The sequence below is a fragment of the Halichoerus grypus genome, chromosome 7 (assembly GCF_964656455.1).
Source record: "Halichoerus grypus chromosome 7, mHalGry1.hap1.1, whole genome shotgun sequence".
NCBI lineage: Eukaryota > Metazoa > Chordata > Mammalia > Carnivora > Phocidae > Halichoerus > Halichoerus grypus.
Window position 1 is genome coordinate 144167882 of NC_135718.1, and position 17045 is coordinate 144184926.

A 17045-nucleotide genomic window follows, 5' to 3' on the forward strand; every position below is an offset into this window, starting at 1 on the left:
CTTAAGAGAAATATGCCCCAGCTACTCAGCAGGAAAGTTCACATATTATACATACTTACTTGTTTCTTGGTTGCAGGATACTTAATATCAAGAATTAATTCCTTTATTTGTGTTTCAACCAAATCTACAAAGAGAAAATTAACCAAGGTAAATTTTTCACTTTTGTTACAAGGTAAACTTTATTCTGAAAGAAGAATGCACATATTTGTAGCTATCAGCCAGTCTCAGGGACTTCTGGTTTCTCTCCCGTTATTGTTCTATTGTTACAAATTTTAATATCTCCCAGAGGGCATGCCTCATATTTACAGAGCAATTCCAATTAAAAATATACATGATTACTTGCACCTCACCTTATTTCAAGGAGTTACAACAGCTCACAAATGAACTGAAATATTCTGATTGCTGCATTTAGAAAATGACAAAGGGTATGCGTTATTATTTTTTGCTAAGGGACGCGCACCGAGATTAGGAGGTCTTGTTTTCAGCAGGACAGCCAGCTTCTTCACTAGGTGCATGTCCTTGGCTCGTTCGCACTTCTTGTCACTAAAACAATAAATACAACAAATTCTTACAGAATGTGAAATCGCTTTCCTTCTAAATCTGACACACTCCAATTCTTTTCCTTTATATTCTTCCTATTTAACTTTAAAGATATCTAATGAGAAAAAAAAACAACAACAAAATGGTAACTACAAAACAAAGAGCAAAATAAGGGATGGAAAAGTTAGCAGAGGGACAACTGGATGAATCTTACCTCAGTGCTAAATGGAAAGGAACATTTACTGTTTTCACACTTCCAGACACTGGATCAACAAGACAGATCTGGTAAGTCTGTGGCTGCCAACTCTGACTGGTAACATTATTTAAGCCCATTATTTTATAGCCAGGATACAGAAGCCTGAGGAAGTCACAAACCAATATGGTAAGATTATTAGAGAAAAAGGAGAAATGCCAAAAGTGCTTTTATTATAGCTAGGGACCCCCTACATTACTATCAATTCAGGAGCACTAATAAGGCAAATAAACACTAACTGATACCAAAAGCATAAGTAAAATAGATCCTGACTGGTAGAGTTCTGCCTTGTTAAAATGTGCTAGAAAATGGAAGGACAGTCAGGCCTATGTAGCAATGGCAAACAAAGCCTCACGTCACTTAACATCATCACCACAGGAATCTGAAGCAATCTCTCCTTTTGAGCCTCCACAACGTAAGTAAGGGATGGGGATAAATGGCAGCACCACAGGTAACTTTATTAAATTCGGTAGCGTATCATGGTCAGTAAGATTTTTTGTTATTAAATACTTAATCCTTAATTATATAGCAGGCACTCGGCAGGGAAAACCAGAATAAAGAACACTGCAATTCTCAAACAACCTGCAACCTACTAAGCAGCTTTAATAAAGACTTGAATAAAAGCATTCCTTTTTGTAACCAGGAAAATGACAGGGTTTGCAGCTTACCTGCAGTGCTTTCCCACGTTGAAAGCTCCTACTCGAGGTCCCTGCTGTGTGCTCCACACTTCTAAGATTCCTCTTCTTGGTGCATAGATCACAAGGAACTGAGCTACTCGGCTTGGACCCTGAGTATTTCCAAAGGGGGAAAAATCCGCCTTTTCTGGTACTCTTTCATGGAGGTCCTCTACAATTTGGATCCAACCAATCTGTCCATCGCGATACCCTTGGAGACCAAGGAAAAGTGAAGCTAATTAGTTAATCTAGGTTTGATCATAGCTTTCTGAGGCATTGTGGGATATTTTAGAGAGGGGTTTAAGAAAAGCTATAAAAGTACATTATCTTTTTAGTATGAAATATCTTAAACAGAAAAGATAGTAATTATAATACTGAATCCATCACCAAGTCTTATTAAATCTTAGTATTTTGTTATATTTGCTCCTGATCACTGCTTTTTCTTTAAAAAAAAAAACAAACAAACAGATATCATTACAGCTTCATGAGTACCCTTCCTCAATCTCATTCTCTCCCCTCCTTCTCTTTAAAAAAATTATCTACCTTTAAAAAATCCAGGGGAGGTTATCAGGTTTGGATTTTAAATAAAAGTCCATATAAAACGTAAGAGAAAAATCAACTTGATTTTCTGCTTTTCAAGTCCCTTAGGGTTATGCAGACAGGGAGAATACGGTGCAAGGTGGTGGCAGGACACCCCGGCCTATGAGAGAGAGATACAGCCGACACTGTCTTCTATCTCAGGGGGCCCCTTCCACAGGCAACTGACCCCTCTCTTCCAAGAACAGGGGAAAACTGCACCAGCTGCAGAAGGAAAAACAACAGTACCAGCAACAGGATCGCTACAATGGATCTGGACCAGCTGATGTACCTATGTCTTCTATATTCTGGAAAAGTCTTGCTGAGAACCACCCTTCATGTTATTTCAGAAGACAAACCCCAAGAAGAAATGATGTATCTGCAGCACCAAAACCTATTTCTACAGACACTTAAACATGTACCAGGTAAACACTGCAGGAATTCTCTGGCAAGAAGGTGACAGTGGTCTCAATCTGTCCAGAGTAACTTAATGTCCTCAAATCCATTATTCCTCACATTGCTCAGTACAGACCAGACTACATCATAACTGTGGTTTCTAACAAGTAGCCTGTCTGTGCTGACATGTTACTATTCCTGATGATTCCAAAATATGCATTCTCCCTTCTTCCTTGGTCAAAGAGATTTTATCTTTTTCAGGTTGACAGTGTGCCTACATATTTTCAAGTCTCCCTTATAGTTAGGTATGACTATGTGACTAAGTCCCGTCTAATGCACTGTAGAAAAAGCGTGGCAGGAAATCATCCTCAAAGTGGACTGACTCCGTTGGTAGTTCTTCCTCTTCCTTTCCTCCTTCCTGGATTGCAGATAGGAAGGCTGGAGCTCCAGCAGCCATCTGAACCATGAAATAACCTTGAGTGGGGAAGCTCAGGAAGTTAAACTGGGTTCCTGAGGATGTCATGGGCATATTATATCAATCCTGAACTTGGGTCTTTTATTAGCAGCTAACTACAGCTCCTAACTGACATACTACTAAGAAACTTAAGTAAATTGATCCAAGCATACAGATGTGGAAGTCAAGTCAGCAAAGATGGGTTTTTGCCATCTTTAGTTTGAAAAACTTAGCATTCTAGATTTGAAGAGAACATCTGATTTAAACATGACCTTGTGAAGTGGAATGAATGTAACAGAGGCAAGAAACTGACTTCAGGAATTTAACAATGACAGTGAGAAATGAAAAGTATACAAGGAAGAGAATTAAAAGTGCCTATAAATTAATCAAACTTAAAGGATAGATCAATTGGACTACTAGATCAAGTGTTACTGACAAGAGTTCATGTTAAAAAAAAAAAAAAAGATAGCATAAACATAACGAATTAAGCAGTGTTGTCCACCAGAAGCTGAAGGATGATAATATTGCTCAACTATTGGGGTAAAAAGCAAATTAACATTTTTTTCTGGATTTTTATAAGGAAGTACCTTTCCACATGCGTATTGCAATTCCTCTAGCTACATCCAATAAAATTACTCTGCCAAAATCATCTGTTACTGCTGCCAGTGTGTTACATGGAGACAGACATATACTTTCACCATGGCGTCTAGAATCTGGAAGTCCAAATCTGTTATGTAAAAGAAAATAAAAAGCTCAAATCAAATTCCCGTCTAGAAAAAGATGACAGAATCACGAACTGCATAAACAAAATAAGTCAAATCTGCTTTTATATAAAGAAATAGAAATCCTGCATGGGTTAATAGTTAATTTAATAACTAATTACACCAGACATTTTGCAACACAAAATGCCTAAGAAGTTTCTTCCATTATAAAATAAAAACACCTAAGTCTTATTTCATAAATTTTCTATATAAATATCCAATCTTGTATTTTTAGAGAATATCAAGTATAACTATCTTTTCTTGATTAACTGTTATATCATAGGAAACAGTACCCTCATAACCAATTAAATTTTGGAATATTTTGCTCCTACACAGGCATCTTTGTCTAAGTTCATATTTCTAATCTCTTCTTTCTGCTAGATATCATATCCTGCTGACATCCCTGTATCTGCCTGAAGAATTTCCCCTCTTCTAAATAATTCTCTCTCAAATGTTCTTGGTCTAGAACCAATCTTACTGGAACTGTAAGATAAAAGGAAAGAGGTCCTCTGAAAGGAGAGGTGCACTCGTTAGGAGGGAAATCCCTGAGACAAGGTGCCCCAATGCTGTTAATCTATTGGGAAGCACAGAGCCATCTGGCTTACTTCTTGATTCTTCAGTGAATTTAGAAAATATCTGAGATGTTATCATATTTTTAAAAAGATGAAAAAAACCTTAGAGGCTCATCTTCAATAAATTTTAATAACAGATAATTAGTTATATCTCTTAAGTGAAGAACATCTACAAGGCAGGGAGGATTCTGTTTCCCTTCATGGTGGTATTCTGTATTAGGTAATAAAAATGATTTTAAAACAAAATCAAGCAAAAATCACTCTCTCTCATCCCAAAACCTGACACATACACTATCCTCTAGCACAACTGAAGTAAATAAAAAAGCACAACCCTGCATTCTGAAGAGTGCTTGAATGCATGGGACTCCTTGTTTTTATGTTTTTTAAAGAAATTACTAAGCACTTTTTAAGTCTATACAGCTTACTGATAAACTATCTAAGCTCTTTAAAAAATTTCAACAGCTCTCACAAAACAAATTTTCTTGCAACTTAAGCTCAGATTATAGGTATCTGTAAAAAATCACACTCGGCAAATACACACTGAGCACCTACTATAGGACAGGGAGGCAGCTGTGAACAAAACAGGCAAGAACCACTCTCCTCATGGACTTTATATTGTGACAGCAGCTCCAAAAACTCATGAGATCGACCAATCAACTGAGCGCACTGAAAGACCATAAATTTAACAGCACACTTTTTAAAATATGAAAACCTGAGAGGAGCGTGACAGACTTGCCTGACAGCTAACGGGGTGGCTGGCTCCACCTTTGGCTTTTGCTTCTGCACTGCTTCTTCTTCGTGCTTGCTTTTCCAACCAAGCCAACCACTGAACAGAAAGAAAATGGAGAATAAAAGCAGCGCTCCCAGCATTTTCATGTGCAGGCGACCAAAACAGATGGTAAAAGCAAGCAGATCATTTTACAGATATACAGGTAATATACAAATGACTTTACACGGAATTGTGATAAAATTACCTGGCAGCATTAAATAAAGCAGAAGTGAGTTTACTTGCGACCGCCAGGGCCACGTGAGACAGTAATGGTTGGGAGCTTCCCTGGAAAACAGGGCACAGGAAAGAGAAAACTGAACAGCTGACAAAGAAACAAAACATGCTTTCTACACAAGGCTTACTTTTAAAAGTTATGAAAAGCTGTAAAGCCTGGACTAGCAAAAATATTCAGCATCTTTCAGGCCACACAGTAAAAGCTTTGTTTTAGGAGGCAGCAATATAATCAAAAGTTTTAACTCTACAGTTTAACAGTAAAATTGCTTGTTGTCTATTTTGTCTTCAGGATTTCCCTCCTTAAATTGTAATTAACTTAAAAAGTTTAAACTAGGACAGTAAGATGGCATTATTCTGGCAGGGCTATGGATTTCCTATCTACATACAACTGGCTTCTGTCCCTCTCTCTCTCTTTTTTTAATATATATTTTTATTAAAGTAAAGAGATAGTCTGGACGATTCTGAGAAGGCTGGTTTTTTTAAGCGAGAAATAAGAGACACCAAGTCCAGCACCTAACGGTCCCCTACCTTAGGAACAAAATCCATTTTCACCACTTACATCTACTACAGTCGGCAGCTGTACAATTCCCGATTTACTCAAATCCCTGGCGGGCCGACATTCCCGCCCCTGAGCTGCTGATGACTGCGGCAATATTTAAAGACAAATCAACTAAGCAGCTGGGGCATCAGAAACAGAGAAGTTTGTTTTACGCTGACTTTAGTACCTTCTCAGTTCACCTAAAGAATTTAGAAGAAAGTCAGCGGAGACTAGTTTTAGCTTCCAATGAAACTTAGAAATGTAAACTGATGAATCTTTCTAAGGCTAACTCACAATATCCAATTTGTAGACAAGCTGAAAAACCAAGAGAGGCCTCACTCATGATCAGTGAGGAAACTCTTACCTCTAAAGCATAGAAGAAGCCGGTAAATGGATTGGACCCGACAGTGATATACTGAGACATGGCGGGTGGACTGTTTTTAATTGCTGCGTTAAATCCACCTATATTGGAGGCAGTCTTCATTTGGTCAAAAGGGGACAAAGTCATAATACCTATTTTAAAACAACAACAGCAACAACACGTGAGTGGAATGCACTAAAACGACGCTGTCATTTTAGGTCATTAAATTTTTACGTCAATTCCATTCGAAGACGCAAACTGCTTAGTTTTATTTAACGGATAAAAGTCATTTTTAAAAGCTACAAAATCAATGTCATAAAATATTCGTAAGATATTAAAAGTGCCATCTATTCCTCTAAGCCATAAAATACTACAAAAACAAAATTTAAATATTAATTTTTAACAGATACAAAATTCAAACAGTACAAAAAGTATAGTCTGCCTTACTTAGAGGTATCAGTCAGTTCTGAGAGGCCCCAACTGAGACAGTCTCTTATGCTGCTGTCCAGAGATGCTGTACATACATAAATGATAGCACACCAAGTCAATTTTTTCATTTAATAAAATATCAAAGAGACATGCCTCATTCTTCTCGATCACTCGGAACATCCCACTGTACGGCCATACCGTAACTGATCTGACCTACTGACGGACATTTAGGTTGCTTCCCATCTTTTGCCACTACAAATAATGCTACAGTATATACATCTTTGATATGTCTTTGTGCCCCTACAGAACTCTCTCTGTATGGAAAATTCTTATACAGAAGTGTGGGCTCAGAGGGGATCACGTTTTTAAAAATCTTATTAAATACTGTTCTACTGCATTCCATAGAGGTGGTGCTAATTTACACTCCCACCAAAAAGGTGAGAGAGCATCTGTGCTCCCGTACCCCTCCCAACACAGCAAAAACAAACACTTTCAAACCTTTGCTTTGTAGTCCAGAAATCCCCCACCTTTTCTAAGGAAGAGTTAACTTTTCATTTCCCCAAGGCTCTAAGAGCAAAAGCAGACAGACTGAATGCTGGCACCCACATGCCTATGTGCAGCAGAGGAAAAACCAAGGTCATGTAAATTCACCTGGGTGGCAGGGAGAGAAAGACGGGGGGGGGGGGGTGGAATAAGCTTAGAGAGAGTAAAGATGTGCTGCTAAGATTCCAACCTACGTGCACTCAGGCACACATCTGGTCCCTGGGTGCTCACATGGTACATGAGGATAACCAGCTGGGAAGTGCTGAACTCAAATACACTGCGGAATGGAATGTTCATACACAGGTGCTGCCTCTACTTGGTCTGCAAATGGTCAAAAACACACTGTTCCTGAAGAAGAGTCCTGGGAAAGGAAATACTTTTAGGGAGTTCATGAGCAAACCATTTGCTGGACTTACGGATTAAATAACTGTTGCAGAAGCTGGACTATTCCGAAAGATCAGAATGCCTGGCTCACATTCATGAATGAATTCATGACTCAATATACAAAATGTTTTTACTACATGATAAAAATTTGCATAAGTTTGGCCTGACTTTACCGGAATGAAATCAAAGGGTGAATTGTGCTGCATATAAATCAGAATTTAAGTTTTAAAATAACTTCTCTCTGTACTCCCACATACAATAGATGGGAGTATAAACTGCTACAAGCTCTCCAGAGGACAACTTCCCAATATGTATCCAAAATTTTAAGTGGGTTTATTCTAATTTATTCTAAAGAGATGGCTGATCAGTTCCTTCCATCCTTACCACTATGATCTGCCCCTTCCCACAATTTCAGTCATCCACTTTCAGTGCCACACACACCCTAGATCCTGTTGTCAACTCTACAGCCTTTGAAACCTTGATTTCAAGCATACCACCTTTTGACGACCTCCTCTTAGCTTTCTATCCTACTCTAGTAACCCCCATAATAATTCCACAATTTCATCAAGAGTTTCATTAATCCTACTATTTTTTCACTATCAAGCAACTTCCGCATTCACTTCCCTTCTTATCTGGCTTAGATTTGTGTTCCATCATAATCATTCTCTTGCAGACACCTACCTACAATTGCCCTGTGTCTCTCTCACATACTAACCTGGCTGAATCCTAACCTGGATGACCTAAACTTTCTGCATTCTCTGCTGTTTACAGCAGAACAGCTGAGTATTGCCAGGGGGGAAAAAAAATACACCTGGATTTCAGAGTAAGGCTCACAAACAAATGGGCATCCAAGACCAGCCCCAAATCCTACTGTCCTCCTCGACCCCCAACTCCCATGCCTCCGTGACACTCCTCTCCCCCCAGTCTACAGCTTGCTGACTAAACCCCTGGGCTGTTATCTAACATGCGGTCCTGCTCTCTATACTGCGGCCAAATGGTGGGATCTAGAGGATCGTTGTCTTTGAGTCACCAATCTTAGCATTACTTTTCACTGATTTAAGGTAAATGAAGATATAGCATAATGACAGTCCCTCTTCCTCCCACCTTATCCTTCCAATATACACATATTTCAATTTTTTTTATTAAATTCACATTCACTGTTTTCATTATTAAGAATGATGTAAATATTACTCACTGCTGAGATAAGCTGCCTACTGTAATTACATTTCCTTAGTTGTGAGTTTTTTTTGTATTTCCTGAACATCTGAGGCCTTTCCACACTTTGCAACACCTTAGTATAAATATTAACATAATTTATATTATAAATTATAATTTAGTTTAAAATGCATATTAAAATATATTTACATAAATAGAACACTAATTTGGAATACACTTTATTAAATATTAAACTACTATTATTAAATATTATCATTATTAAAATATTTATATTAATTTAAATCTTAATATAAATTTCCATAAAGTCAAACTCATTGGATAATTTTCTAGGTCTATTACAGTACACTACAGTAGATTATTGTAGACAAAGAAGACTTCTTTGACAAAATAATATTTGAGCAGAGACCTGAATGAAGTGAGAGAGCGCCATGTGGCTAGCTAGGTAAAATGTTCCAGGCAGAAGGAGCAACAATCACAAGTGCTCTCAAGCAGGAGGATGCTTGGTGCATCTCAGGAACAACAAGGAGACGAGCATGGTGGAACACACAGAGGGGGGATACTAAAGAAGAGAAGGTAAAAGATGTACCATAAACCAGGCAATGTCAGGCCTGGTATGCCTCTGTAAAGCCTTTGGATTTTATTAAGATGAGAAGCTGCTATAAATAACATTTTGTGCAGAAGAGTGACAAAAACATGACTTATATTTCAAAAGGCTATTAGCTACTAACCGGTGAACAGAGTTTAGAGACGGAAGAAAGGAACCAGAAAGACCAGCTAGAATGTTTTTTCCCTCAATAGTTCAGGCAAGACAGGATGGTGGCTCAGACCACAGCGCTAACAGTGATGGAGATGAGCGGTGGTCAGATGGGGTCTACCGTGCGGGAAGAGACAAATGGGAGGCTGGATAAAAACATGAGAAAAGGAGGGGTCAAGGATGACTCAGAATCTTTTGGTGTGAGCAAAAGAAGAGAGGATATAGAAGAAAAAAAGGAGGAAAGGGTTCAGGGGAGGAAATCGAGAATTCTGTTTTGGGTATGTTAAGTTTGGATACTCAGGTGGACAAGGTCAGCAGGCATTGGAAAAAGTATAAATTTTAAGGAAGAGGTCAAGACTGGACATAAAAATGGAGATGCTGTGATACAGTTTCTTGTTCTTGTGTTTCTAATTTTTGAAAGTAGGGGTGGAAATATTTCTTCTCCGACCTACTCCAATCTGGCTTTCATCCTCACTGGTCCACCACTTAAAGTGCTCACATCAGACTTAATGAAGAGCTCTACGTTGTCAAATCCAGTGGACCTTCTCCCTTTCTTGGATTCTATGAAGCATTCCACAGTCAACCTTTTCCTCCCAAGTTTTTATCAACAATCTGGACTTCTTCCCTAAACTTTAGACATGTATGTCTAACTGCCCACTTGACACCTCCATCTGAATGTGGAATTGTGTCAGAAGTTAACCTGTAAAAAACATAACTCCAATCTGTCCACCTCAAACCTCTTCCTTCTCCTTATTCTCATTTTAGTAAAGTTTGATCATCCACTCTTTTGCTCAAATTTAAAAACTAAGAAATCCTTAAAATAAATAATAAGATAAAAACTAAGAAATCCTTGAATCTTTCCTTTCTCTTATTTCTCAAATCCACCCCTCTCCAAGTGCAAAATATATGTTAATTCTGTCTACCCCTCTCCAACACCACTGCTCCGACTGTAGGCAAAGCCGTCATTCTCCCCTCCTGCAACAAACTCCTTCTTGGTCTTCCTGCCTTTACTTTTTATTTTACAAGCCTCTCTCTAAGCAGCAGGTCAGAAGGATAATTTTAAATATCCCGTACCTAGACTCCATCAATGACATCCACCATATTTAGAATAGAATCCAAACTCCTTACCCTATGTGATCTGACCGTAGTCTACATCTCCAACCTGACCTTGTCCCATTGACCCTTATTCTTAACAATCAAGTCATTATGGACCTCCTTCCTGTTTCTCAGGACTCTGAGGCTCCACAGGCTTATCTCTTTGCTGCTTCCTCTGCCCAGAATGCTCTTCCTACACCTCTTCACATAGCTAGCTCCTTCTCACACCCTTTATATCTCAGTCTGAATGTCACTTCCCTGGAGAGACCTTTCCTCACCAGTCTACCTGATGTGCCCTCTCTCTTTACTCTCCATCATAACCCTCTGCTTATTTTCTTCATGATACATACCAACATTTTGATATTACCAAATTATTCATTTGGTTTCATTGTTCACTGTGTGTCTCCCTATCACCAGAATGTAAGCTTCATCAGGACAGGGTCCTGTCTGCCTTGTATTTCTAGCTCCATTATTAATTAACACCTAGGACATAATAGGTATTCACTTATTTGTTGAATGAACTCATCAAAACTTTACATAAAGTTTTGCAAAATAAAGTCCATTGTACCTTTTTTTTTTTAAAGATTTTATTTATTTGACAGAGAGAGACAGAGAGAGCACAAGCAGGGGGAGCGGCAGGCAGAGGGAGAAGCAGGCTCCCCACTCAGCAGGGAGCCCAATGTGGGGCTCGATCCCAGGACCCTGGGATCATGACCTGAGCCAAAGGCAGACGCCCAACCGTCTGAGCCACCCAAGCGCCTCCCCATTGTACCTTTTTTTAGAATCATTTTGTAGGCTGGGAGATAAATGAATAGAATAATATTTTCTATCCAATCATTTTTCCTAGCCTGTTTCAATGTTCCAAAGTTCAATTAACAGAACAGGGAAGCTACCCTGAACTGAACTCAACACTTTGGAATTTTGCAGCAAAAGTAAAGACAAACTGTCTACCAGTAAAGTGCTGATTGCAGAGTATTCCATAGGAGAACTATGCAACAATAAACAAAGAGATCTGTGTGTCAGGTATTTTCTGTCTGACTCTGTGGATTCATATTCGTTCCTTTTCTACCCACCCACTCCCAGGGGCCAGTGTGTATACATTATGGTGACCTCCACTTGGGTTCAGACAATGGGAAGTCTCATCAGGAGAGCAAAGACAGAAAGGAAACTGAAGTCAGGATACCTATTTCCCTGTGACATTTGTGCAAAAGTCAACCTGCTCTTAAGATGCTGATTCTACTCGTCATCTCCAAGTTCTGGAACTGCTCCAGGCCCTCACCCTGTTTGGCCTAGGAGTGGTCAACAGCTGGGCTGCTAAGAAGCCCTGAGATGCTCTATCATCCCTTGTGGTTCTCCAACACCACATCTTTCTAGACAGCTTCTCTATAAATAAAACGTGTTTCAGTTGTCCTACTTCAAGGGTGCCATCTGTCTTCTATTAGGACCCTGATAAAAATGGGTATCAGCAAAATTGATTGAAAGGCTCTTTAAATACACTGATTAGAAAAGAGCTATAATACAGTTGATATGATATAATCCTACTTATGCAAACCTATTTCTCTATATAACCATATATATATCACACATGCATTTCACACACAAGTCTGTAAGGATGCTTACCAAAATGCCAATGGTGAGTATCTCTGGATGGTCGGGCTAAGGGGATATTTTTTCTTTTTCTTTTTATATATTTAGGTACTATTTGAATTTTTTAACAAGCATATATTGATACACAGAAAAAAAACAATTTTTAAGTAGTATTTTCTTCTCTGCCCCCATTTCTACTACCTTAATTCAGAAACTGATTACTTCTTACCAAGATAATTACAGCTTCCTTACTGTGCCTAGTTTCTAGTCTTGACCCCTATATTACAGCCTCTAAAAAGTTCCACCAAAGTGATTTTTCTAACAGGCCAAGTGGTAACACCATTCTCTTGCTCTGAATTCTTCAACGGCTCTCAATGCTACTAGGAGAAAGATCTAAATTCTCTGCACAGCATACAAGGCCCGTCAAAATCTGAGTCCTGTTTACACGCTTGTTGCCAGTGGTCCTTAGTGCCCATTAGTTTTACAGCAGACACTGTGCCGCCACCCCCAGGCTGTGTACAGGTCGACCAGATGCCTCCTCTGGGCTTGTTCTCCTGGTCAAGTCCTACTCATTCTTCCAATGTCAGACCGGAGTCAGCCTCCTGCTCCCTATTTCCCTCAGTGTCTGCGGCTTCTCTGCTCCCATTCCCGCTGGTCCCCTCGTCTACTACTGTTGTAGTCCTGCAATTGTTTTCACATGTGTCTTCCAACTCAACTCACGCTTCCTGGATGAGACCATGTCCTTTCATTTCTGTGTTCCCAATGCCCAACAGAGTGAGTCTTCAAATATGCTTGCAAGGAGAAATCTGTTTTTATCTATATTCTGCTGGTCTAAAGGTTATATTTTTAGAAGACTGATCTATATGGTAATTACATGGATTAAACTTATCCGCAAAAAAAATTCAGACAAATAGTGAAAGACTTAAAACTGCTCGATACTGCTGTAGACATAATTATTAAAACTGCTACCACTTCTTAAACACATACACCTATCATAATCCATAAGTCTGGGGTAACTCCCAAATGTCTCACTAAAGGCGATGCATTTTCTTTTCACATAAGAATAAATGTACATTTCTAGGGCGCCTGGGTGGCTCAGTTGGTTAAGCAACTGCCTTCGGCTCAGGTCATGATCCTGGAGTCCCGGGATCGAGTCCCGCATCAGGCTCCCTGCTCGGCAGGGAGTCTGCTTCTCCCTCTGACCCTCCTCCCTCTCATGCTCTCTGTCTCTCATTCTCTCTCTCAAATAAATAAATAAAATCTTTAAAAAAAAAAAAAAAAAAAGAATAAATGTACATTTCTAATAAATGAGACACATCAGTTAAAAAGTAAAAAAAAATAAATTGCATAAAAATTTGAACTAGTAATGCTTACCAATACTAGCATGATCAATAATAGTGTCAATATCTTGGAGACCCCATTTCTTATAAGCCAACGGTGGAGGCTGTATGTTCTCATTGCCCGATGCCGCAGCTGTTAAAGACAAAAAGCAAACAATCCAAACTATAATGGATGAAGTTTTACAAAAACCCATTAAAAAATGGAATAACTTGATTTATTACTCTAAAGCTTAAATGATAATAATGAGGCAAGGCAATGTAAACAAGGTTAAAGTGAACTTTACTCATGCCAAGACAATACGTGTAAAATGCAAACATTAAGGGTAAGTTGACTGTCACAAGAGATTTTTGGAAAATTCAATGTAATTGGAGGAGGTAATTAAAAACCCTAGACTATTACTAAAATTTAAGGTGAATTCAAACTGCAACTGATGACAAATAAGCTAATTTCTTCCCCCTGAGAAAGACAGTGGATAAAATCCTGGGAACAGCTAATAGTGCCTTAACTTGGTGAAAAACTAAAAAGCTGATGATATGCCGGGCAGGAGCGCCCAGACAGCAAGGTCCGTAAGGCAAGTAACCACGGCCAGCCTTGATAGAAAGACACGTTAACAGCAATAGCATTGCCAGAAAGAATGAATAAAATGCCTGTCACTGCTCAGTATTTCTGCCTAGTGAGTAATGAAAGAAAAAGCAATTATTACACTTCTTGCCACAGGATCAGGCACAAGGTCCTATTTATCAGTAAATTCTCATGCTACATATTAGAATATAGCTGGGGGCGCCTGGGTGGCTCAGTCGGTTAAGTGCCTGCCTTCAGCTCAGGTCATGATCCCAGCTCAGCAGGGAGCCTGCTTCTCCCTCTGCTGCTCCCCCTGCTTGTGCTCACTCTCTCTCAAGTAAATAAAATCTTAAAAACAAAAACAACAACAACAAAAAACACCTAGCATACAAAAAACCAAAAAGAATACAGCTGGATTCTGGTTGTTTATTCCAGAAAGTACTATTATAAGTAAAAATATATTCCTCTAAGCACTTCAGATTTGACAGTAAGGCCAAGAAAAGAGAATTTCCCTATATGTGGAAATAAAAAGCACAACAATTTCTTGGCTATGCAATCAGAATTCTTTTTAGAGCAACTTACAATAAGAGGGCCCTAAATGGCTTACTGCCTTCCTAGGAGACAAAATGGTCTTATGGTCTTAAACATACAAATAAACAGGAATTCAAAAATAATAAAAATTAAATGGCTGACAATACCAATCATAATCATCTATTTCTAGTTTATTTCATTGACTGAATTCTTACCTGCAGAAAACTGCCAGGCTCTGTAGGTATACATATGAATGGTGACTACTTTAAGTGACCTCAAGATAATAATGCTTATTGTGCCTAAATTTAAATAATCTAAAAGATTATGAAAATAGGTAAAAAAATTCAAACAAGTTCTGGCCTAATAGAAAAGTATGTAATATTAAAGACCCACATAACCAAAACTTCAGGATTTTACCAATCACATCAATCTGCAAACAAAACAAACTTTGTTTTAGGGCCATTAAGGCCTCTTTACCCAAACCCAGAAGAAAAGGAGGAAGTCTACACTAGTCCTGGTATTTTCACTGGGTTTAATTAAGGCTTTTCTAAAATTGGGATCGTAAAATCGATGATGTGTTTTTCTCTGGCAATTTTGCTGCTTTGTGGTACATAAAATACTAGTGCATCTACAAACAATGGCATCTTGAATTTGATGAAATACAACTCTGCTCTGTATTCTCTTCCAAAGTAGGTAAACTCTGAGCAATAAGAGTAAGAACTCTTATTTGGGCCCTTTTCACCCCCAAGTCTGGAAATAGTGTAGTTGCCCATATACACATTGTTCAGGCCTCTAACTAGTCCATTCAGAAGTGTTCCAGGTTAGCAAAAAGAAGCTGGTGTTGACTCCCTGTTGGGTCCTGCCTGCCAAGGGGAAAACTTCCCCTGTGCACAGTGGTATCTTTACCCTCAGTGAGGATGGAAGCAATGCAGAATCACAGGATTCTAGCACACCAGCCCGAGAGCTGCTGATCTAGTGAGAAATTTGGTTCCCTTACCCCAATATGTAGAGAGTAGATTTTCAGTCCTTGCCTTTATCTTACTAGGCAATCTACCCAACAATGCACTCCCATCTCTACGGTAGCAGGGTTTTTTTCTGTAAATCTAGTACAGAGGCCTTTTTAATGTCGAGCACATGTTTATTCTCTAAGTAGGTTAAATTAAGTAAGACGTTAGAAGTTAGATCCGTCTCGCCAAAAAATTACCTTTTGCTACCTGATTTCGACAAGCACGAAGAGACTGAAAAAGGCTAAATCCATCAATAGTCACAATGGCACCTGGATATAAGATACTCAACTCTTCATTCTATTAAAGAAATAAGAAAGAAGAAAATAATATATCTTCATCATTGCCAAATAAACTTACCTACTTTTGTATTAGAGCTGAATGTCAGGATTAATGAAAAATAGAAAATACTATGAAAATATTAATGAAAAACAGAAATAACTGTCAACCACCCATCGCACAAGACATTATCAGGCAAAGGAAAAGTAAAAATAAAGGCAAAATTAATTTCAGAATGCCTTTTGCCCAAGTACTTAAAATTCTTTTCAAATATGCTTTTTATACATGATATATAATGCTTTCAGGATAGGTGGTGAGAGTAACAAAAAAAAAAGTACAAATTTCATAAAAATGAAATATAGTCATTGTGCAAATACAAACAATATATAAAAGTATATAGTATAACGTGCTTTTTATTACTCAATAGGTCAATGATATTTTTCCTTTTCAGTTAGTGAGCAAATCATTTTTTGTTGTGGCTACGCAGTACTGGATCATATGTTCCAAATTATAGTGAATGAGTTCTTAGTGATGGACATTTAGTTTGGGAGACACAGCACATCAAACCAATCTGCTGACTGAGGCTCTCCAACAGCTTCTTACTGCACTCAGAATAAAGCCTGGCCTAGGGGTGCCTGGGTGGCTCAGATGGTTAAGCGTCTGCCTTCGGCTCAGGTCATCATCTCCAGGTCCTGGGATCAAGCCCCATGTTGGGCTCCCTGCTCAGCAGGGAGCCTGCTTCCCGCTCTCCCCCTAGCTCTCCCCTTGCTTGTGCTCTCTCTCTCAAATGAATAAATAAAATCTTAAAAAAAAAAAAAAAAAAGCCTGGCCTCTTTACCTAGGCCTGCAAGATGGGGTACCCATCTCTAAGGTCATCTCACCTCTCCCTGCCCCCCCCTTGCTCCTTGAACAATGACCATCATCACCTCAGTGCTCTGAATGTTGCCTGGACCTTACCTCCCAGATCATCACCTGCCTAATTCTTCTGATCATTCAGTTCTCAGCTCTAACGTAGTCCCACAGAGAGGCTGCTCCCGAGCCTCTAAATCAAACAGCACCGCCGTTCTCCTGCCTCATTACCATCTCATCAACATGATTATTTCCTTCCTAGCACCTATCAGACACTGGAACTATCTTACTATCTCTAGTTGTTTATTGCTGGTTTCTCTCCACCATCCCCAAACTAAAAGCTCCATGATAGGAGGATCCCTGGGGTGTCTGGTTCCCCAAGGA

General features: G+C 39.0%; 1 protein-coding gene and 1 non-coding gene across 2 annotated transcripts in view; both read right to left on the bottom strand.

Moving 5' to 3' along the window:
- The window catches only part of RAB3GAP2 (RAB3 GTPase activating non-catalytic protein subunit 2), a 97289-nt gene that overhangs the window by 38003 nt on the left and 42241 nt on the right, over positions 1 to 17045 (bottom strand). Inside the window, exons 8-17 of the mRNA XM_078078378.1 lie at positions 15734 to 15833; positions 13471 to 13569; positions 6132 to 6280; positions 5201 to 5280; positions 4970 to 5052; positions 3481 to 3627; positions 1462 to 1678; positions 755 to 898; positions 461 to 543; positions 60 to 124 (exon numbers count right to left, since the gene is read on the bottom strand). Of these exons, the coding sequence (XP_077934504.1) occupies positions 60 to 124; positions 461 to 543; positions 755 to 898; positions 1462 to 1678; positions 3481 to 3627; positions 4970 to 5052; positions 5201 to 5280; positions 6132 to 6280; positions 13471 to 13569; positions 15734 to 15833 (1167 nt within the window). The remainder of the gene's footprint in view (positions 1 to 59; positions 125 to 460; positions 544 to 754; positions 899 to 1461; positions 1679 to 3480; positions 3628 to 4969; positions 5053 to 5200; positions 5281 to 6131; positions 6281 to 13470; positions 13570 to 15733; positions 15834 to 17045) is intronic.
- LOC118539255 (small nucleolar RNA SNORA36 family) lies at positions 11297 to 11428 on the bottom strand. The gene has a single exon (XR_004919078.1). It is a non-coding gene; the product is annotated as a small nucleolar RNA SNORA36 family (small nucleolar RNA).